The 23,434-nt window shown below is 50.7% G+C and overlaps 1 protein-coding gene and 1 long non-coding RNA gene across 11 annotated transcripts; one reads left to right on the top strand and one right to left on the bottom strand.

The window, feature by feature from the left end:
* Window positions 1-265: 265 nt before the first annotated feature.
* csf3r (colony stimulating factor 3 receptor) lies at window positions 266-23,186 on the bottom strand. Of its 10 annotated transcripts, none has more exons than XR_009526371.1 (18): window positions 21,783-22,890; window positions 21,338-21,509; window positions 20,543-20,626; window positions 15,455-15,778; window positions 14,548-14,680; window positions 14,149-14,315; window positions 13,374-13,561; window positions 12,276-12,402; window positions 11,610-11,695; window positions 8,104-8,302; window positions 7,446-7,643; window positions 5,545-5,646; window positions 4,865-5,011; window positions 3,286-3,426; window positions 2,984-3,080; window positions 1,753-1,831; window positions 509-1,049; window positions 266-436 (listed from the first exon to the last, which is right to left on the bottom strand). XR_009526371.1 is itself a non-coding variant. In XM_060055314.1 (18 exons), the coding sequence occupies exons 4-18, from the start codon at window positions 20,604-20,606 to the stop codon at window positions 591-593; spliced, it is 2,499 nt and encodes an 832-aa protein (XP_059911297.1). In that variant the 5' UTR covers window positions 20,607-20,626; window positions 21,338-21,509; window positions 21,783-22,890; window positions 23,007-23,186; the 3' UTR covers window positions 266-590. The 10 variants fall into 10 exon arrangements, 9 of the variants coding, with proteins under 9 accessions (XP_059911297.1, XP_059911290.1, XP_059911294.1 ...); XM_060055314.1 differs by adding an exon at window positions 23,007-23,186 and having other exon boundaries at window positions 266-1,049; window positions 2,996-3,080; XM_060055307.1 differs by adding an exon at window positions 23,007-23,185 and having other exon boundaries at window positions 266-1,049; window positions 21,783-22,875.
* Window positions 13,791-14,373, top strand: LOC132460220 (uncharacterized). Its single transcript, XR_009526372.1, has 2 exons — window positions 13,791-13,916; window positions 14,070-14,373. It is a non-coding gene; the product is annotated as an uncharacterized LOC132460220 (long non-coding RNA).
* Window positions 23,187-23,434: the final 248 nt, after the last annotated feature.

Raw genomic sequence — 23,434 nt, 5'->3', positions numbered from 1 at the left:
AGTAATAGATATATCGGGGATGAAGGTATAAAGTAACAGACAGGAACGCTCGTCCGCTACATGGGGGCCGCCATCTTAGGGTAGGCCTGACCAACAGAGCACCGAGCAGCGTGGGTCCAGGATCAGTCAGGACACATGATCATAGATATATCGATGCTGTTATCATATCCATGCCTGGAAATATTATTTTCCAAACATACAAAGAAGGGAAAATGATTCTTTCATGGTTTAATTTGAAAACGAGGAATTAATGTGTTACACAACAAAATGATTGACGATTTTATTATATTTATATTTAATCTGATATAATGATCTTCAAAGGCTTAAAATCCCCGGTAAAAGAGGACGACTGATATCTATAAAGAGGTTTAGGGATACAATCCGTAAGAAAGGGAACAAGAAGTTAGGATCCAAAGCTTTTCTCTGTCGGTTTCCGGTTGCAGTCCTGAGTCGGTTTCCGGTTGCAGTCCTGAGTCGGTTTCCGGTTGCAGTCCTGAGTCGGTTTCAGGATGCAGTCCTGAGTCGGTTTCCGGTTGCAGTCCTCAGTCGGTTTCCGGTTGCAGTCCTGAGTCGGTTTCCGGTTGCAGTCCTCAGTCGGTTTCCGGTTGCAGTCCTGAGTCGGTTTTCGGTTGTAGTCCTGAGTCGGTCCAGCCGTCGCCCAGCGCTCGCAGCATGGGAAACTCCTCCCACTCGGCGTCTGACCCCGCCCCCTCCCCAAAGAAGAAGGGCTGGTGGGCGATGACATCACCAGGGGCCCCCAGCTCCCCAGGGGCCAGGTTCTGGTAGCGCTCCTCCTCCAGCAGCGGCTGGCTGGACTCAGAGCGCCGGAACGCCGCGGCGCCACCGGCCCGCTGCCCGGCGTAGGGAGCGCCGCAGAGCACGGTGGCATAGGACACGGAGCCGCAGGGGCTCAGCGGCGAGCTGCACACAGAGTCCCCCAGGTCGCTGGTCTCCTCCCACCAGCCCGCCTTCTGCGACAGCTCCGTCAGGCTGAGGCGGGACAGGCTCACTGTGGGGGGGTCCTCGTCCTCCCAGCCCCACGACAGCTCCTGTTAAACACACACACACACGCGCACAGACACAGGCACAGGCACAGACAGACACAGGCACAGACACACACGCACGCACGCACGCACGCACGCACGCACGCAGGCAGGCACACACACACACACACACACACACACACACACACACACACACACACACACGCAGGCACAGGCACAGACACACGCACGCACGCAGGCAGGCAGGCAGGCACGCACACACACACGCACATGCACAGACGCAGACACACACACACACACACACACACAGACAGACCAACAGACACACACACGTTTCTCGTCGCTGGACCATCTGTACCAGTTCACAGGCAGCACTGTACTGGTGTTAATGTTTACCTGTACTGGTGTTAATGTTTACCTGTACTGGTGTTAATGTTGACCTGTACTGGTGTTAATGTTTACCTGTACTGGTGTTAATGTTTACCTGTAGTGGTGTTAATGTTTACCTGTACTGGTGTTAATGTTTACCTGTACTGGTGTTAATGTTTACCTGTACTGGTGTTAATGTTTACCTGTACTGGTGTTAATGTTTACCTGTACTGGTGTTAATGTTTACCTGTAGTGGTGTTAATGTTTACCTGTACTGGTGTTAATGTTTACCTGTAGTGGTGTTAATGTTTACCTGTACTGGTGTTAATGTTTACCTGTACTGGTGTTAATGTTTACCTGTACTGGTGTTAATGTTTACCTGTAGTGTGTCGAAGGACCAGCTCCTGATGCTGCTGTGAGCCGGGTCAGGAATCATCGGACACAACACAACTGTCACCCTGCAGAGCACACGGCGGGTCAGAACCCTCCTCGAACCTCCTCTGTCCTACCTCAGATACCTCCTCTGTCCTACCTCAGATACCTCCTCTGTCCTACCTCAGATACCTCCTCTGTCCTACCTCAGATACCTCCTCTGTCCTACCTCAGATACCTCCTCTGTTCTACCTCAGATACCTCCTCTGTCCTACCTCAGATACCTCCTCTGTCCTACCTCAGATACCTCCTCTGTCCTACCTCAGATACCTCCTCTGTCCTACCTCAGATACCTCCTCTGTCCTACCTCAGATACCTCCTCTGTCCTACCTCAGATACCTCCTCTGTCCTACCTCAGATACCTCCTCTGTCCTACCTCAGATACCTCCTCTGTCCTACCTCAGATACCTCCTCTGTCCTACCTCAGATACCTCCTCTGTTCTACCTCAGATACCTCCTCTGTTCTACCTCAGATACCTCCTCTGTCCTACCTCAGATACCTCCTCTGTTCTACCTCAGATACCTCCTCTGTCCTACCTCAGATACCTCCTCTGTCCTACCTCAGATACCTCCTCTGTTCTACCTCAGATACCTCCTCTGTCCTACCTCAGATGCCTCCTCTGTCTTACCTCAGATACCTCCTCTGTCCTACCTCAGATACCTCTTCTGTTCTACCTCAAATACCTCCTCTGTCCTACCTCAGATACCTCCTCTGTTCTACCTCAGATACCTCCTCTGTCCTACCTCAGATGCCTCCTCTGTCCTACCTCAGATACCTCCTCTAACCTACCTCAGATACCTCCTCTAACCTACCTCAGATACCTCCTCTGTTCTACCTCAGATACCTCCTCTGTTCTACCTCAGATACCTTCTGTGTTCTACCTCAGGTTCCTTCTGTGTTCTACCTCAGGTTCTTTCTGTATTCTACCTCAGATACCTCCTCTGTTCTACCTCAGATACCTTCTTTGTCCTACCTCAGATACCTCCTCTGTCCTACCTCAGATACCTCCTCTAACCTACATCAGATACCTCCTCTGTTCTACCTCAGATACCTCCTCTGTTCTACCTCAGATACCTTCTGTGTTCTACCTCAGGTTCCTTCTGTGTTCTACCTCAGGTTCCTTCTGTACTCTACCTCAGATACCGGTGAGGCTCCGGGCTGCTAGGTGGATCCTCACCGTTTCTGATACCTCAGCCAGGCTGTGAAGGCGATGAAGGCGACAAAGGACAAACCGGAGAAAGACAGCGCCAGCAGCATCCCTACATCACTGGCATCTGGAACACCAGTCACAATACTTAACATATGGCTTCTTCAGCATAAAACAATTAACCCAACATGTATCGGGTCTCTAGGGAAACAAAGGAACATAATGACTGCATAATGAATATCATTAACATATCGCTGGTTTAACATAGAATCAAATGTTAGAACAGAATAAGCTATGGTTTCTTTATTGAAAGGCCGGGTGAGGCCACAGACCTGCGGACAAAGTCATGTAGGTGATCACGGAGCCGCTCCGATTCCCCCCGTCGGTGGAGACGGTGAGCTGGAAGCTGTAGGAGGTCACCCTGCGGAGGCCTTTCAGCAGCACCCTGGGGTTACCTGGGTCCACCGTCACCACTTCACCACAAACATGTCTGGTTAGGAACACCTAACCCTAACCCCCTAACCCTAACCTCAGAATCGGTCCGATCTGACACTTTGTAACTGTGAGCTTTACTTCAGATCAGAGACACTTTGTCACTGTGAGCTGTACTTCAGATCAGAGACACTTTGTCACTGTGAGCTGTACTTCAGATCAGAGACACTTTGTAACTGTGAGCTGTACTTCAGATCAGAGACACTTTGTCACTGTGAGCTGTACTTCAGATCAGAGACACTTTGTAACTGTGAGCTTTACTTCAGATCAGAGACACTTTGTCACTGTGAGCTGTACTTCAGATCAGAGACACTTTGTAACTGTGAGCTGTACTTCAGATCAGAGACACTTTGTAACTGTGAGCTGTACTTCAGATCAGAGACACTTTGTAACTGTGAGCTTTACTTCAGATCAGAGACACTTTGTAACTGTGAGCTTTACTTCAGCTCAGAGACACTTTGTAACTGTGAGCTTTACTTCTTGTGACGTCCCCAAAAATTCACGGGCGGGGATGCGGGCGGGAGAAGAACTCCTAGCAGTCGGATAGCGGATGAGAACCAAAACAGTATTTTAGTTTGCTGGAATAAAACATAATTGAAAAATATGTGAAATATATGTATGTCTAAAAAAACATTGCCACATAATGTGTGTTTTAATCAAATATGTGTTTTAATCAACGATACGCCACTTGACCCATCACGTCACTACTGCAACTTTTGAATTCTTTGTTTGATGATCCGTGCTCCAATAGTGCGAGATAAAAATAAAGCACATTCATTCAAATTTATCGCAGGCATGGGTCGGGTAACGGGCCAAATATTAACGGGTCCAGGTAGGTGCGGATTTCATTTTGATATCATCACAGGTGACGGGGCAGATTTGGTGCTGAACTTTGTATGTATGTATTGCACGGGTCTCAACAAATGCACCCGTGCAGGACTCTCTATCGGCCAAACTCTCCGGGCTGTTGAAGTCTGCATTGTTGAGCTAGAAGGCTGTCCACTCATGGAATCAATTATTTACACTAATGAGTCATTTAGCAGTTGCTTCTATCCTAGCTCATCAAAGCGTAGTTAAATAAGTCAACTCCACAAAATATTGAAGTATATTTTGTATCAATATATATATATATATCATGTTTTTTTATTAAACAAGGTCTAGCAGAGCACTGTTAGCAACATAGAATAGTAGTGATTTTACATACTGCCCCTATTTTACCCCAAGGTGTTTAATGAAATGTTTAATGTCATTAAGGAGAAGGTCTGGTGATGTGGTGGACACACTGACTGTGATGTCACTAGAGTTTGGTTTGTTGAAGGCTGCTCCCCCTGCTTTTATGCTTCTGCGACCTTCGTTGGGTTTCCAGTAGACGGCGTCAAAGCCATTTCACCAGACTACTGTTTTTGAGGTTTCAGGTACCTGTGATGTGCTTGGGGTCTGCCCAGTAGGAGAGCTTGTAGCTGCTGATGATTCCGTTCCTCTCCTGCAGGGGGAGCTCCTCCCAGGTGAGTTCCACAGACGGCTGCCACATCGACCTCACCTTCAGATCCGGGGCTGAGGACGGAGCTGGAACAGAAGAACCTCAGAACCTCAGGTCTGACCTGCAGGCTGCTGGCTCTACAGAACCAGGACTACCAGGGGAACCCAGACGGATGGACTGTAGACGTGATTCTTCCTCTGTGTTTATGTGTTCATGTGTATATGGTCCTATGTGTTTATGGTCCTATGTTTTAGGGTTAACCCAAACATCTATTTGACGCCTGGTGCTGGGTTGAAAAGTCGTTGATCAGCAGCCTGCCACTAACCTACCAGCTAGCGTAACGGATGATCTTATATCTTCCACTTGGTTGTTGTTTCTCTTCTGGTCTGACAGCTCTCTCCCTCCCTTCCCCCCTCCCCCTCCCTCCCTCCCCCTTTCTCCCTCCCTCTCTCCCACGCTCTCTCCCTCTCTCTCCCCCTCCCTCTCTCTCCCTCCCTTCTCCCCCTCCCTCCCTCCCTCCCTCCCTCCCTCCCTCTCTGTCCCTCTCCCTCTCCCTCTCCCCCTTCCCCTCTCTCCCTCTCCCCCTCCCTCCCCCTCTCCCCCTCCCTCAGGGACTCACCCTTCTGTTTGCAGTACGCCGTGGCCGTGTTTGGCCGGCCGATGGCGCCGGTGAACCTTGGATACACGGACACCTGATAGGGCTGGAAGGGCTCAAAGGGCCCTGAGGACACAACCATACGCTACATGTTAGCTACATGATGTACCAAGTGTGAGCAGCATGCTACCAGTTAGCTCCACACTAAACCCACCTGTGAGAAGCATGCTACCAGTTAGCTCAACACTAAACCCACCTGTGAGAAGCATGCTACCTGTTAGCTCCTGACTAAACCCAGCTGTGAGCAGTTGCATGCTGCCATTCCGACATGCTGCCATTCCGACATGCTGCCAGTCCAACATGCGCCCATTCCGACGTGCCCCCATTCCAACACCTTTTAGTACCGCCATTCCGACTGTCGACCAATCAGTGGCGCCAACTTCAACATTGGGGGATTTTAAATGTGTCAACCAAAAAGTAGCCATTTCAGTGTTATTTATCTTTAATTTGATGATGTATGAAGTAACCCATTCCATCAATTGACGACTGCATTTTACAAGTGTGTTACGAGTTGCAGGGCATGCACTTATCGGATCTTGGATCTGACGCCACGCCCACACTTCAAGCGTTTTATTATTTCGCTCGGTCGTTGGAGGAAAACATGGACGCCATCCGGAAAGCTGTTGTCGCGGTAGCATTGGCAGAGGACCAGGCGCTCCAAAATAAGTAGAGTATAGGCCATAGGCAGAGATACGGACGCAGTAAGGTATTGCAGTAATACGAGTGATTGAAATTGCCATTTAAACCACCAAAGTGGCCCAAGCACAATGAAAACAGTTCATACTTCAAGTCACACTGGGCGCAGCCATCTTGAATTCTGTCACGGAATTTTGCTCGGTCACCATTGAGTAGGCTGACCAAACGTCCTCTTTTCCCCGGACATGTCCACTTTTTACGTCCCGTCCGGGGCGTCCGGGTTTTTTTTATTAATTGATGATAATGTCCGGTTTTCGGACATTATCTCGTCGCATATTTGTTTTTGCCTCGTCGCATATTTGTGTTTCTGGGTCTTTCACATAACCTACTAGTTATTACCATTGTATATGTCTATGGTTATTACGGCCTTCCAAGTTCTGGAAATGGTATCTCCCTTACGTTCCACCTTCTTGCGCGAGCTGACTGTAGAGAGAGTCTGTCATTGGGCGACCGATCTCAGGGTTGCCAGAGCCACGATAATTATCCTCCAAATACGACCATTTTGAGCCTTTGGTACGTTACTTTGCCATTTCCAATCTGGCAACATTGAGCACCTTGCCGCTTCCACTCTGTTTACAACAGCACATTACATCTGCAGCCATGCCTAAACGTAAATGTAAGTTCACGGACAAACTAAAGAAAAAATACCCATGTTTTCGCCTCGGCCGTGATGCTTCGGCCGAGGCCCCCCCCCCCCCACCCCCCGCGACGAAGTGTCCTCTTTTTCACAAACTCAACTCTGGTCACCCTACCATTGAGTTCAACCGAGATGGCGAGTTCGCCGGCCGAGGAAAAGGGGCGTGTTTGTGCGTGTCGCTAGGCAACGTCCTCGGACCTCCGAGACGGATGGATAATAAAACGCAGCATAAACCCACCTGTGAGCAGCATGCTACCTGTTAGCTCCGGGCTAAACCCACCTGTGAGCAGCATGCTACCTGTTAGCTCCTGACTAAACCCACTAGTGAGCAGCATGCTACCTATTAGCTCCAGACTAAACCCACCTGTGGGCAGCATGCTACCTGTTAGCTCCGGACTAAACACTACTGTGAGCAGCATGCAACCTGTTAGCTCCGGACTAAACCCACCTGTGAGCAGCATGCTACCTGTAAGCTCCGGACTAAACCCTACTGTGAGCAGCAGGCTACCTGTTAGCTCCGGACTAAACCCACCTGTGAGCAGCAGATTGGACTGGTTCCTATTGGCCAGGTCAAAGAGCAGGGAGGAAGAGTTTCTTTTTAACAATGGCCGCCATTCCACCACAAAGTCGGAGACTCCGGGTCCGGTAGGTCCGGATCCAGTCTTCCACTGGACCAGCAGGGCGTGGTCGCCGTGGGAGACGACAGTGAGGTTGGAAACGGCCCAGCGAGCTGCAGACAACAAACCGCTACTGTGACGAGCTAGCATAGATATTAGCATCATTACGCTACCAGACGAGTGAGAATAGATATTAGCATTGCAATGCTACCAGATGAGCTAGCATAGATATTAGCAACGCTATGCTACCAGACGAGCTAGCATAGATATAAGCATCGTTATGCTCCCAGACGAGGTAACAGTTATTAGCATTGTTATGCTACCAGACGAGCTAGCAAAGTTATTAGCATCAGTATGCTACCAGATGAGCTAGCAAAGTTATTAACATCGCTATGCTACCAGACGAGCTAGCAAAGTTATTAGCATCACTATGCTACAAGACGAGCTAGCATAGATTTTATCATCGTTATGCTACCAGACAAGCTGTGAGGAGACTCAGTGATTATGACGAGCATTCACCCATTCATACTCTTTCACACACAGTCATCCTCTCACAGAAACACACCCTCCCACCTTGGAGGGGGAGGAGGGGCACCAGGGTGGGGGCGGACTTCCCGGCTGAGTTCAGCGCCCAGAGGAACACCCTCTTCACCCGCCTGCGGAGACGCAGCTCACAGCTGGAGCCCGCCGTGGAACACAGCTGCTGCCTGCCCCCCGTATCCGTGGTTACCACGTAGGACACCCTCCCGTTGGGGCGGAATCCCCTGGAGGGCTGCGGGAGAGAGGGGAGGAGTCACAGCAAGACCTAGACCACACCCACCAACCGTAACCACACCCACTAACCATAGAGGGGAGGGGTCACACCCAGACCTTAACTACACCCACTAACCATAACCACACCCACTAACCGTAACCACACCCACTAACTGTAACCACACCCACTAACCGTAACCACACCCACTAACCGTAACCACACCAACTAACCGTAACCAACCAACTAACCATATCCACACCCACTAACCGTAACCACACCCACTAACTGCAACCACACCCACTAACCGTAACCACACCAACTAACCATAACCACACCAACTAACCATATCCACACCCACTAACCATAACCACACCCACTAACTGTAACCACACCCACTAACCGTAACCACACCAACTAACCATATCCACACCCACTAACCGTAACCACACCCCCTAACCGTAACCACACCCACTAACCGTAACCACACCCACTAATGGCTGGTTCTTCAGACTACACGATTTTATAATAGCTGAACTAAACATCTCTAACATAATGACAACTTAATCTTCTCTAACACCTAGACTTAAAAATCTCTGATCTTACAGCTAAATGTAACCATCTTTAAAGGGATGCTTCACCCATTCAGAACCGGCGTTCTATCATTATAAAATCGCTATTGCAATATAATATATAAAAAGTTTTTTTTCCCTCAGTCTAACCCAGTCTTCCCTTGGCCCAGCTTTCCTGATCTAATTTTCTCCTGAGATAACGTCTAATGGCGCGTTTGACGTCATCTCAGTGAAACTTTGCTTGCCTGCTAGAAGGGCCGAGGACTACAAACCACTGGTTCCGCAAATTTGTGAGCCGAAATAAGCAAATCAACTCTGCTCGCGTGCACTCAGAGGGCTGCTCCCCGAGCGAGGTAAACTGATCCTCGAGACCATTACCTCGTTGCAAGCGAGAGGGGGGAATAACTTTGGTCGCACAAAACAGCCTCTCATGCTACAGCCTCTCGCAAATGATGTTCTGCTCTCTCGCTCGAATTTAATTTTGGCACTATGGGGGAGGGAACCAAGGCAGGGCAGGCTCTCCTGTGATTGGCCATTTCTGAGGAGCGATATTTGATTATAATAATAATAATAATAATAATAATGGATTGAATTTATATAGCGCTTTTCTAGACACTCAAAGATGCTTTACAGTGAAGGGGGGACCTCACTAACTACCACCGGTGTGTAGCACCTACTGGGGTGATGCATGGCAGCCAATCTGTGCCAGAACGCTCACCACATGCCAGCTTGAGGTGGAGAGAGAGGGAATTAATGAGTCAGCCAATTATACAGGAGGATGATTAGGGGGCCAGATTGAATGAGCCTGGTTGGGCCAGGACACCGGGGAAACCCCTACTCTTTGCGATAAGTGCCCTGGGATCTTTTATGACCTCAAAGAGTCAGGACCTCGGTTTTACGTCTCCTCCGAAGGACGGCACCTTCCACAGCACACTGTCCCCGTCACTGCACATGGGGCATCGGGATTGATGAGTGAAGGGGCCAGAGGGAAGAGTGCCACCTATAAGCCACCAGTCACCACCACTTACAGCACCTGGTATTCCCAGGCGGTCTCCCATCCAAGTACTAACCAGGCCCGACCATGCTTAGCTTCCGAGATCAGACGAGATCGGGTGGTAAGTCCTTGATTGACAGCCCTCCTCAGCCCTCCTCTCATTCATTCTGAATTGTACAGTCAATAGACCTCTGAAGAATAAGTCCCGCCTCCGAGGCTACGGTTCCACTGGTCAAATGTCTATGGGAAATAACATGGTGTTTTTGAAGGATCGTAGGCCTACCTAACAAACTCTGTAGGTGTCGAAGAAGTTAAAGCTGCTCACGTTTTGACCAACACTTTTTCCATCAAGATTCCACTCTGGTTTTGGATTGTTGGTGCCGTTAAAGTAGTTAACTATTATGAAGAAGCATAAACGGCCCCGACAATCTTCAGAATGAATGAGAGGAGGGCTGAGGAGGGCTGTCAATCAAATATCACTCTTCTGAAATGGCCAATCACAGGAGAGCCCGCCCTGCCTTGGTTCCCTCTCCCATAGTGCCAAAATTAAATTTGAGCGAGAGAGCAGAACATCATTCACGAGAGGCTGTTAGGCGCGAGAGGCTGTTTTGTGCGACCGAAGTTATTCCCCCCTCTGGCTTGCAATGAGGTAATGCTCTCGAGGAGCTGTTTTCCTCGCTCGGGGAGCAGCGCTCTGAGTGCGCGCTCGCAGAGATAATTTGCGCGCTCGCAGTAAATATCTACGCGTTTGAAATAATATAATACGCCCGAATGCATGTTTTATCACAATAGTGCTTTTTGGCACTAATGTGTCGCCATATTTAAGCCTCATCTTTAATAGGTCCATGATCTGAACAGTTGGGTATTGGATACATATTTCCGGACCCAGAAAGTTAACTGGAAACGCCATGTAGTTATCCGAAAGTGGCCGATCTTTTTGGCAGAGCATAGGCTACGTTACGTTAGCTTGAAGTCTGTGTAATGCTGTATAACCTACTCAAGGCATAATTTATCTTGCTTAGCTAATGTTGTTCTCTTTCTTTCTTAGACAGTATCGGCTTCCTGTGTTGTCCAGGCCATCAGAGCTAATTACCCAGCACAAGATGGGCAGTACCATGGCTACCATGAGACAGTAGACACTCAAGATGAGCTGTGACTATTTTGACTATAGCAAACACACACTACACGTTTTATTTTTGTAGATAGTTCACATTTTTTCATGAATAAAACTTAGCAACGACAAACAAATTCATGTTTGTCGTTGTGATTTATTTACTAACCTAAGTGCTGTTATACTAAAGTAGAACTATTGTATAAGATACACACTTATTTCAACTGGGGCTGAGCTACTGTAATTAGCAAATGTTTTTATGCTGTACAGTAATATACAAATGAGGCATTTGAAAAAACGGGGGCAGAAGTCTAAACAAGTTAACGTATCACAGGGATATGTTTACACAAAGTTTGCTAGCGGTACCACTCGCGCTAGAACCATGGGTCCTTCCCCCTCCAAACGGAAACAGGCGGGCGGTGCAGCGAGCGCAATGCACTGTGGGAGTTGGAGGATTTCTTACTTTAGAGCCAGAGAGGCACTTTCTGCCTTTTCTCAGGCTAGGATTGACCGATTTCAATTTTAGAATTATAGAATCATAGAATTATTTAATTCATATAACCTTAATTTCTCCAGCGGTGAAGTATCCCTTTAACCTAATGCCTAAACCTAAACTCATCAACCTTAGACCTTTTGCGGTGATGTCTTTACCTTCCAGAATAGGCGGACACTATGGTAAGCTTGGCGCTTGTCTTTCTCATCCTCTTTCATCCAGTATTCAAGACGACCGACCGGAGCTGAAAGAAAGGAACTTTCAATATGAGGCAACATCGACAACATCAGTATAGCCTAAATTCACCAACACGCACCACATGGTCCCAATGCACTCAGAGCATCACAGTTCACTAGAATACACGGGATCCACAACTGTACTGAAATGGTGCAGCAACCTCTGGTAGAGAGGGCCTCAGACCACAGCCTCTAACCCCAAGGGGCCTCCAACCCTAGCTCTCCTGATGAATCATGATGATTCATGATTCTCATCCTCATCAGCTAATCAGCCGCAGCCAGGCGCAAGTGATCAGGTGGGCGTGGCAAGGGCATGTCCATGGGCTGTAGGGCGGACCAGGGGGCTGTCTATCTCCAGAGAACCCGGTTCTGTGGTTCCTCTCTCCAGAGAACTCGGTCCTGTGGTTCCTCTTTCCAGAGAACCCGGTTCAGAGGTTCCTCTCTCCAGAGAACCCGGTTCTGAGGTTCCTCTTTCCAGAGAACCCGGTTCTGAGGTTCCTCTCTCTAGAGAACCCGGTTCTGAGGTTCCTCTCTCTAGAGAACCCGGTTCTGTGGTTTAACTCTCTAGAGAACTCGGTTCTGTGGTACCTTTCTCCCGGGTGGACCCGGTCTGGGCGGGGCTCCAGTCGCTCCAGGGACTGCCCTGGTAGCAGGCCCGGACCTGGACCTTGTACTGGGTCCCGTGGAGCAGATCACAGACCAGCTTAGACTGGACCTGGTGGACAAGACCACATGTACACACATTGATGTATGCAACACAACATGAACATGACACATGTACGCACAGTAATGTATGCCTCAATCACCAGCTCTCTAACCCCTGGTGGAGAAGGCCTCAAGAAGTAGCAGTCATAGACCAGGACCACTGGGTTAGTGTTAGACCAGAACTACTGGGTTAGGGTTAGACCAGGACCACTGGGTTAGGGTTAGACCAGGACCACTGGGTTAGGGTTAGACCAGGACTACTGGGTAAAGGTTAGACCAGAACTACTGGGTTAGGGTTAGTCAAGGACTACTGGGTTAGTGTTAGACCAGGACCACTGGGTTAGGGTTAGACCAGGACCACTGGGTTAGGGTTAGACCAGGACCACTGGGTTAGTGTTAGACCAGAACTACTGGGTTAGGGTTAGACCAGGACCACTGGGTTAGGGTTAGACAAGGACCACTGGGTTAGGGTTAGACCAGAACTACTGGGTTAGGGTTAGTTAAGGACTACTGGGTTATGGTTAGACCAGGACCACTGGGTTAGGGTTAGACCAGGACTACTGGGTAAGGGTTAGACCAGGACCACTGGGTTAGGGTTAGACCAGAACTACTGGGTTAGGGTTAGTTAAGGACTACTGGGTTAGTGTTAGACCAGGAACACTGGGTTAGTGTTAGTCCAGGATTACTGGGTTAGGGTTAATCAAGGACTCCTGGGTAAGGGTTAGTCAAGGACTACTTGGTAAGGGTTAGGGCTAGACCAGGACTACTGGGTTAGTGCTAGTCAAGGACTACTTGGTAAGGGTTAGGGCTAGACCAGGACTACTGGGTTAGTGCTAGTCAAGGACTACTGGGTAAGGGTTAGGGCTAGACAAGTGCTACTTGGTTAGGTTTAGGGTTAGACCAGGACTACTGGGTTAGGGTAAGGGTTCGTCCAGGACTACTGGTTTAGGGTTAGGGTTAGACCAGGACTACCGGACTCACGGTAGCGAGTCTCCAGGTGGGGGTCTGGGAGGGGGTCTGGGAGGGGGTCTGCGTGTCTCGGAGCCGGGCCTCTAGGGTCATCATCTTGCTCAACATGAACTGTTGCCTTAATGAGAGGCTCCATTCCAGCCACAGACAGCCGCCGCGGTCCGTCTTCACACGGCCTAGCAACGGGGGCTCGAACCTCACTGCAACACAACCCAGAGGTCAAAGGCTAGAGGTCAAAGGAATGGTTAGAGGTCAGATTAAAGGCTAGAGGTCAGATTGAAGGATAGAGGTCCAATGAAGGGTTAGAGGTCAAAGAAAGGGTTAGAGGTCCGATTAAACGCTAGAGGTGAGATTGAAGGATAGAGGTCCAATGAAGGGTTAGAGGTCAAAGAAAGGGTTAGTGGTCAGATTAAACGCTAGAGGTGAGATTGAAGGATAGAGGTCAAATTAAGGGGTAAGGGGTCAAAGGAAGGGTTAGAGGTCAGTTTAAAAGCTAGAGGTCAGATGAATGGTTAGAGGTCAGATGAATTGTTAGAGGTCAATGAAAGGATAGAGGTCCGATGAAGGGTTAGTGGTCATCTTAAAGGCTAGAGGTGAGATTAAAGGCTAGAGGTCCAATGAAGGGCTAGAGGTCAAAGAAAGGGTTAGAGGTCAGATTAAAGGGTTAGAGGTCAGATTAAAGGCTAGAGGTCAAAGGAAGGGTTAGAGGTCAGATGAAGGGTTAGAGGTCAGATGACTCTTCTTGCCGGCCGTAATGATGATACCGACGAAGAAGGCGTGACCTCACCTGACTTCAGGGGCTCCACTGTGATGGGGTCAGAGGTCGCGTCTCCCAGGGCGTTGGAGGCGGTCACCCACAGGGTCATGTCCTGGTACAGGACGAAGGCTCTCCTGGGGAGCACCACCCTCCACGCCCCAAGCGGGGCCACGTAGCTGCTGGTCTCCGCTGACTCACTGACACACACACACACACACACACACACACACACACACACACACACACACACACACACACACGCACACGTACACGCACACGCACACACACACACAAAGCATAACTAGTACCATTGTCTATTATGACTGTGTTTGTGTACCTCAAACGTGTGTGTACCCTAGCTGTGTGTGTGTGTGTACCCCAGCTGTGTGTTTGTGTGTGTGTACTCTAGCTGTGTGTTTGTGTGTGTACCCTAGGCGTGTGTGCAGGGTGTAGCGGGTCCTCAGCAGGGGGTCCCGGGGGTCTGGCTCCCAGCTGCAGTTCATGGTGCTCGGGAGGGTGAGGTAGGTCTGGCAGCCCAGACCCCCTGGAGGGAGGGGGGGCACTGGGACACAGGTACACAACCCAGAGTTACACAACACACAGATACACAACAGACAGGTACACAACACAGAGGTACACAACACAGAGGTACACAACCCAGAGTTACACAACACACAGATACACAACACACAGGTACACAACCCAGAGTTACACAACACACAGGTACACAACACAGAGTTACACAACACACAGGTACACAACACAGTTACACAACACACAGATACACAACACACAGGTACACAACACAGAGTTACACAACACACAGATACACAACACAGAGGTACACAACACACAGGTACACAACACAGAGTTACACAACACACAGGTACACAACCCAGAGTTAGACAACACACAGATACACAACACACAGGTACACAACCCAGAGGTACACAACACACAGGTACACAACACACAGGTACACAACACAGAGGTACACAACACAGAGTTACACAACACACAGGTACACAACACACAGGTACACAACCCAGAGTTAGACAACACACAGATACACAACACACAGGTACACAACACAGAGTTAGACAACACACAGATACACAACACATTACACTGGAGCAACAGACAGACAGACAGACAGACAGACAGACAGACAGACAGACATGATGACAGACAGACAGACAGACAGACATGATGACTGACAGACAGAGATACAGACAGAGCGACAGACAGACAGACAGACAGACAGACAGACAGACAGACAGACAGACAGACAGACAGACAGACAGACAGACAGACAGGCAGACAGACAGACACTCACATCCTGCCCGGACCTCCAGCCCGTCCTCCAGGCGACAGACAGACGGACTGGGCTCTGTCTGGAGGCAGCAGGTCAGCAGCGCTGAGCTCTGGTTGAGCTTGACCACCGCCGTCACGTTACTGATGTTGCCGTTGGAGACGGACCTGTTGCCATGGGTTACGGGGCCACGGGCGAGCAGAAGCCGGTCAAGGCGTAGCTCCATGTTGGTGACTCCTCCCCCCAGCAAGGGGCAGTCCGGTCGGACCACACAGGTGGCCTTGACCACCGACCCCACGGGCACTAGCTGGCTGGACGCCCGCACCTCCACACAGCGGCGCACACCTCCTTCAGGAGGAGGAGGAGGGGCAGAGGGAGGAGCCAGTCAGATCTCCTTCAGGAGGAGGAGGAGGGGCAGAGGGAGGAGCCAGTCAGACCTCCTTCAGGAGGAGGCGGAGGGGCAGAGGGAGGAGCCAGTCAGACCTCCTTCAGGAGGAGGAGGAGGGGCAGAGGGAGGAGCCAGTCAGATCTCCTTCAGGAATAGGAGGAGGAGGAAGAAAGGGAGGAGTCAGACCTCCTTCACTAGGAGGAGGTGGAGAGGGAGGAGTCAGACCCCCTTCACTAGGAGGAGGAGGAGGAGCAGAGGGAGGAGTCAGACCTCCTTCACTAGGAGGAGGAGGAGGAGAGGGAGGAGTCGGACCTCCTTCACTAGGAGGAGGAGGAGAGGGAGGAGTCAGACCTCCTTCACTAGGAGGAGGAGAGGGAGGAGTCAGACCTCCTTCAGTAGGAGGAGGTGGAGAGGGAGGAGTCAGACCCCCTTCACTAGGAGGAGGAGGAGGAGCAGAGGGAGGAGTCAGACCTCCTCCAGGAGGAGGAAGAGGAGGAGCAGAGGGAGGAGTCAGACCTCCTTCACTAGGAGGAGGAAGAGAGGGAGGAGTCAGACCTCCTTCACTAGGAGGAAGAGGAGGAGAAGGAGGAGTCAGACCTCCTTCAGGAGGAGGAGGAGGAGGAGCAGAGGGAGGAGTCAGACCTCCTCCAGGAGGAGGAGGAGGAGGAGCAGAGGGAGGGGTCAGACCTCCTTCACTAGGAGGAGGTGGAGAGGGAGGAGTCAGACCCCCTTCACTAGGAGAGGGAGGAGGAGCAGAGGGAGGAGTCAGACCTCCTCCAGGAGGAGGAGGAGGACAGGGAGGAGTCAGACCTCCTTCACTAGGAGGAGGAGGAGCAGAGGGAGGAGTCAGACCTCCTTCAGGAGGAGAAGGAGCAGAGGGTGGAGTCAGACCTCCTTCACTAGGAGGAGGAGGAGGAGAGGGAGGAGTCAGACCTCCTTCAGGAGGAGGAGGAGGAGGAGCAGAGGGAGGAGTCAGACCTCCTTCAGGAGGAGGAGGAGGAGAGGGAGGAGTCAGACCTCCTTCACTAGGAGGAGGAGGAGGAGCAGAGGGAGGAGTCAGACCTCCTTCACTAGGAGGAGGAGGAGAGGGAGGAGTCAGACCTCCTTCAGGAGGAAGAGGAGGAGCAGAGGGAGGAGTCAGACCTCCTTTACTAGGAGGAGGAGGAGCAGAGGGAGGAGTAGGACCTCCTTCACTAGGAGGAGGAGGAGGAGGAGGAGAGGGAGGAGTCAGACCTCCTTCAGGAGGAGGAGGAGGAGGAGGAGCAGAGGGAGGAGTCAGACCTCCTTCAGGAGGAGGAGGAGGAGAGGGAGGAGTCAGACCTCCTTCAGGAGGAGGAGGAGGAGCAGAGGGAGGAGTCAGACCTCCTTCAGGAGGAGGAGGAGGAGGAGAGGGAGGAGTCAGACCTCCTTCACTAGGAGGAGGAGGAGGAGCAGAGGGAGGAGTCAGACCTCCTTCACTAGGAGGAGGAGGAGAGGGAGGAGTCAGACCTCCTTCAGGAGGAAGAGGAGGAGCAGAGGGAGGAGTCAGACCTCCTTTACTAGGAGGAGGAGGAGCAGAGGGAGGAGTAGGACCTCCTTCACTAGGAGGAGGAGGAGGAGAGGGAGGAGTCAGACCTCCTTCAGGAGGAGGAGGAGGAGGAGCAGAGGGAGGAGTCAGACCTCCTTCAGGAGGAGGAGGAGGAGAGGGAGGAGTCAGACCTCCTTCAGGAGGAGGAGGATGAGCAGAGGGAGGAGTCAGACCTCCTTCACTAGGAGGAGGAGGAGGAGCAGAGGGAGGAGTCAGACCTCCTTCACTAGACGGAGGAGGAGGAGAGGGAGGAGTCAGACCTCCTTCAGGAGGAGGAGGATGAGCAGAGGGAGGAGTCAGACCTCCTTCACTAGGAGGAGGAAGAGGAGCAGAGGGAGGAGTCAGACCTCCTTCACTAGACGGAGGAGGAGGAGAGGGAGGAGTCAGACCTCCTTCACTAGGAGGAGGAGGAGAGGGAGGAGTCAGACCTCCTTCAGGAGGAAGAGGAGGAGCAGAGGGAGGAGTCAGACCTCCTTTACTAGGAGGAGGAGGAGCAGAGGGAGGAGTCAGACCTCCTTCACTAGAAGGAGGAGGAGGAGAGGGAGGAGTCAGACCTCCTTCACTAGGAGGAGGAGGAGGAGCAGAGGGAGGAGTCAGACCTCCTTCACTAGGAGGAGGAGGAGGAGAGGGAGGAGTCAGTCCTCCTTCAGGAGGAGGAGGAGGAGAGGGAGGAGTCAGACCTCCTTCACTAGGAGGAGGAGGAGGAGCAGAGGGAGGAGTCAGACCTCCTTCACTAGGAGGAGGAGGAGGAGAGGGAGGAGTCATTCCTCCTTCAGGAGGAGGAGGAGCAGAGGAAGGAGTCAGACCTCCTTCACTAGGAGGAGGAGGAGCAGAGGGAGGAGTCAGACCTCCTTCACTAGGAGGAGGAGGAGGAGCAGAGGGAGGAGTCAGAACTCCTTCAGGAGGAGGAGGAGGTGCAGAGGGAGGAGTAAGACCTCCTTCACTAGGAGGAGGAGGAGAGGGAGGAGTCAGACCTCCTTCAGGAGGAGGAGGAGGAGGAGCAGAGGGAGGAGTCAGACCTCCTTCAGGAGGAGGAGGAGGAGAGGGAGGAGTCAGACCTCCTTCACTAGGAGGAGGAGGAGGAGCAGAGGGAGGAGTCAGACCTCCTTCACTAGGAGGAGGAGGAGAGGGAGGAGTCAGACCTCCTTCAGGAGGAAGAGGAGGAGCAGAGGGAGGAGTCAGACCTCCTTTACTAGGAGGAGGAGGAGCAGAGGGAGGAGTAGGACCTCCTTCACTAGGAGGAGGAGGAGGAGGAGGAGAGGGAGGAGTCAGACCTCCTTCAGGAGGAGGAGGAGGAGGAGGAGCAGAGGGAGGAGTCAGACCTCCTTCAGGAGGAGGAGGAGGAGAGGGAGGAGTCAGACCTCCTTCAGGAGGAGGAGGAGGAGCAGAGGGAGGAGTCAGACCTCCTTCAGGAGGAGGAGGAGGAGGAGAGGGAGGAGTCAGACCTCCTTCACTAGGAGGAGGAGGAGGAGCAGAGGGAGGAGTCAGACCTCCTTCACTAGGAGGAGGAGGAGAGGGAGGAGTCAGACCTCCTTCAGGAGGAAGAGGAGGAGCAGAGGGAGGAGTCAGACCTCCTTTACTAGGAGGAGGAGGAGCAGAGGGAGGAGTAGGACCTCCTTCACTAGGAGGAGGAGGAGGAGAGGGAGGAGTCAGACCTCCTTCAGGAGGAGGAGGAGGAGGAGCAGAGGGAGGAGTCAGACCTCCTTCAGGAGGAGGAGGAGGAGAGGGAGGAGTCAGACCTCCTTCAGGAGGAGGAGGATGAGCAGAGGGAGGAGTCAGACCTCCTTCACTAGGAGGAGGAGGAGGAGCAGAGGGAGGAGTCAGACCTCCTTCACTAGACGGAGGAGGAGGAGAGGGAGGAGTCAGACCTCCTTCAGGAGGAGGAGGATGAGCAGAGGGAGGAGTCAGACCTCCTTCACTAGGAGGAGGAAGAGGAGCAGAGGGAGGAGTCAGACCTCCTTCACTAGACGGAGGAGGAGGAGAGGGAGGAGTCAGACCTCCTTCACTAGGAGGAGGAGGAGAGGGAGGAGTCAGACCTCCTTCAGGAGGAAGAGGAGGAGCAGAGGGAGGAGTCAGACCTCCTTTACTAGGAGGAGGAGGAGCAGAGGGAGGAGTCAGACCTCCTTCACTAGAAGGAGGAGGAGGAGAGGGAGGAGTCAGACCTCCTTCACTAGGAGGAGGAGGAGGAGCAGAGGGAGGAGTCAGACCTCCTTCACTAGGAGGAGGAGGAGGAGAGGGAGGAGTCAGTCCTCCTTCAGGAGGAGGAGGAGGAGAGGGAGGAGTCAGACCTCCTTCACTAGGAGGAGGAGGAGGAGCAGAGGGAGGAGTCAGACCTCCTTCACTAGGAGGAGGAGGAGGAGAGGGAGGAGTCATTCCTCCTTCAGGAGGAGGAGGAGCAGAGGAAGGAGTCAGACCTCCTTCACTAGAAGGAGGAGGAGGAGAGGGAGGAGTCAGACCTCCTTCACTAGGAGGAGGAGGAGGAGCAGAGGGAGGAGTCAGACCTCCTTCACTAGGAGGAGGAGGAGCAGAGGGAGGAGTAGGACCTCCTTCACTAGGAGGAGGAGGAGGAGGAGAGGGAGGAGACAGACCTCCTTCAGGAGGAGGAGGAGGAGGAGCAGAGGGAGGAGTCAGACCTCCTTCAGGAGGAGGAGGAGGAGAGGGAGGAGTCAGACCTCCTTCAGGAGGAGGAGGATGAGCAGAGGGAGGAGTCAGACCTCCTTCACTAGGAGGAGGAGGAGGAGCAGAGGGAGGAGTAGGACCTCCTTCACTAGGAGGAGGAGGAGGAGGAGAGGGAGGAGACAGACCTCCTTCAGGAGGAGGAGGAGGAGGAGCAGAGGGAGGAGTCAGACCTCCTTCAGGAGGAGGAGGAGGAGAGGGAGGAGTCAGACCTCCTTCAGGAGGAGGAGGATGAGCAGAGGGAGGAGTCAGACCTCCTTCACTAGGAGGAGGAGGAGGAGCAGAGGGAGGAGTCAGACCTCCTTCACTAGACGGAGGAGGAGGAGAGGGAGGAGTCAGACCTCCTTCAGGAGGAGGAGGAGGAGCAGAGGGAGGAGTCAGACCTCCTCCAGGAGGAGGAGGAGAAGAGGGAGGATTGATGACAGACAGGAGGTGATGTCATCACAGAAGGGACTATGTGACTGCCGACTGGTCCACTAACCTCCATCAGCTGCGGTCGCAGACGCCAGCAGCGCAGACATCAGTGTGAGCCACTCAGGCGCCATGACGTCACACCTGTAGAGGACTGGGGACCACATTCTCATTATGCTAACATAGCATGGCATCATGCTGCTAACATAGCATGGTGTCATGCTGCTAACATAGCATATTGTCATTATGCTAACATAGCATGGCGTCATGCTGCTAACATAGAATGTTGTCATGCTCCTAACATAGCATATTGTCATTATGCTAACATAGCATGGTGTCATGCTGCTAACATAGCATGGTGTCATTATGCTAACATAGCATGGTGTCATTATGCTAACATAGCATGGTGTCATTATGCTAACATAGCATGGTGCCATTATGCTAACATAGCATGGTGTCATGCTGCTAACATAGCATGGTGTCATTATGCTAACATAGCATGGTGTCATTATGCTAACATAGCATGGTGCCATTATGCTAACATAGCATGGTGTCATGCTGCTAACATAGCATGGTGTCATTATGCTAACATAGCATGGTGTCATTATTCTAACATAGCATGGTGTCATTATGCTAACATAGCATGGTGTCATGCTGCTAACATAGCATGGTATCATTATGCTAATCAAGCAGCAATTCTGGGCAGAGATGAGGATGAGGTATGTGTAAAGTTGTATGTGTAGGTGTGTGTGTGTGTGTGTAATTATGCATGTTTGTGTGTGCGTAAGGTTGTGTCCATGTGTAAGGCTACATGTGTTTGTGTGTTATTGTGTGTTGTATGTGTTTCAGATGTTAGTCCACTCACCCGACCTCAGAGTGTTCCTGTAAGCAGGGATGTGTCTGAAGGCTCACAGCCTCCTAACTCTGGAGTGATGACATATCCTGGCTTCTGTAACTTCCTGTGGTCTCCAACCTGCCCCTCTTTACTGGTATTGTAAATGTTTTCTACAGGCAGTTATCTGTATGGGTTCATCATCCTGACAGGATGCATTGATAAGACATAATAACATTAATGATGTATTCTACACAAACGTCTGCATGATAGCCATCAGTGACGCACAGCCTTCACTTATCAAAATGTAGGGTTTTAGTAATGTGTCAATGAGTCCACTTATATTATTTCCCCTAAATATTGTTTATTGCAGCCCTTTGTGATATTAAGTTGGGTTTGGTCTCGAGTTTGGTGTGTTGAGTAGCGAGGTCCTACAGACTAAAGACCTGTTACTGTTGGAGACATGTTCAGCTCTCACCATATGTTTCCTGTGACGTTTCAAAACCTTGACATTTAACAATATCCTCCAGACTGCTGCTTCTCCATCGGTCTGTTTCCCTGAAGATGTTTGACTAAAACCCAACAGAAGGACATTCCCTCCCAGTTCGCTCCAGCAGCCTCAGCAGACCAGACCTTAATCCCAGTAAACATTCAGTTTTTCCAAACCCCTCTAAATGGAGGAAGGCAGTTGCTTTCACATCCTCTTTCTGAGGGTCGGTTAGTAGGAGCTTTTCTTCTTCTTCTCTTACTCTAGTGTTCCTCTTTTCATGGATCCACTGATGGGGAGGGTTGCTTCAGACAGGAAACCAGAGATACCTCTGGCAAGCCAATGTTTTCTAACACAATGGAAGGATCTACTGAACAGTGATTTTGAAGTTACGCTTTCTACCTACTACATGATACTAACAGTATCACCAAACACAAAAAAGTATCACCAAACACACAACAGTATTGACAAACACACAACAGTAACCTCAAACACACAACAGTATCACCAAACACACAACAGTATTGCCAAACACACAACAGTAACCTCAAACACACAACAGTATCACCAAACACACAACAGTATTGCCAAACACACAACAGTAACCTCAAACACACAACAGTATCACCAAACACACAACACCAAACACACAACAGTATCACTAAATACACAACAGTAGAACGCAACACACAACATTATCACCAAGCACACAACACCCAAAACACAACAGTATCACTAAACACACAACAGTACAACTAAACCAGCAAGGGACACACAACAGTACAAACAAAAACACAACAGTACAACTAAACCGGCAAGGGACACATAACAGTAAAAATGAACACACAAGAGTAAAACTAAACCAGCAAGGGACACACAACAGTAAAAACAAACACGCAACAGTAAAACCACACTCATGAGGGACACACAACAGTTAAGCGGTAAAGTATTGAGAGTGTGTCACTAACCGTCCTCAGGGGAAACAGACAGACGCTACACAACACCGTCCTCCTCTCTCGTCTCTGTCGTATCCTCGGGTCCAGGAAGAGATGAGTTGTCGTCATGGTAACCCCCAAACCACCCACTGGAGGAGGAAGTCCTGTGGTGATGGATGGCAACTTATTTTTATATATATAAACATACATTAATATGTGTATATGTATATGTGTATACTTACATATATACATACATATATACATATGCACATATATATACATATCTAGATATGACCCCCAAGGGGATATCTCTTCTATTCTATCTGTTCTACATTTAAAACCACCATAATCAAGGTAGATCTACCAGAATAATTCAAACCATCAGCCAAACGTTTTGACTGGTTTCTCAGTGAACAGTTCTGTGACTGGTCCTAAAACAACCTTACTAAATGTTTATTTTGTCTCCCGGCTGGACTGATAAGGGTTGAAAGAAAACTGCTATTCAAATGACCTTCTGGGAGTGACCATTCTGAGTTCCTTGTTTCGTCTCTGAGTCTGAGAGTAGGCTAAACCACAAACCAGAATGGACGGACTTGTTCAAACAAAATGTTAGAAGAGGGCAGATTATAAAACTTTGAACCATGGAGTCCAGAACTGTTGAATACCATTCACCAGTTTCTTATTTCGCCCCTTTGATTGGACACACCT

The sequence above is a fragment of the Gadus macrocephalus genome, chromosome 6 (assembly GCF_031168955.1).
Source record: "Gadus macrocephalus chromosome 6, ASM3116895v1".
In the NCBI taxonomy this organism is placed as follows: domain Eukaryota; kingdom Metazoa; phylum Chordata; class Actinopteri; order Gadiformes; family Gadidae; genus Gadus; species Gadus macrocephalus.
This window is presented reverse-complemented; position numbering and strand designations above follow the sequence as displayed.

Bases quoted from the DNA above. Each gene is read 5' to 3' on its own strand.
- csf3r (XM_060055307.1), bottom strand. From the start codon at position 20,606: ATGGCGCCTGAGTGGCTCACACTGATGTCTGCGCTGCTGGCGTCTGCG. The intron at 12,403-13,373 runs GTGAGTCCGGTA...CTTGTCCACCAG, and splicing joins CCACCTGGAGACTCGCTACC to GTCCAGTCTAAGCTGGTCTG. The intron at 1,050-1,752 runs GTAAACATTAAC...TGTGTTTAACAG, and splicing joins GGTCCTTCGACACACTACAG to GAGCTGTCGTGGGGCTGGGA.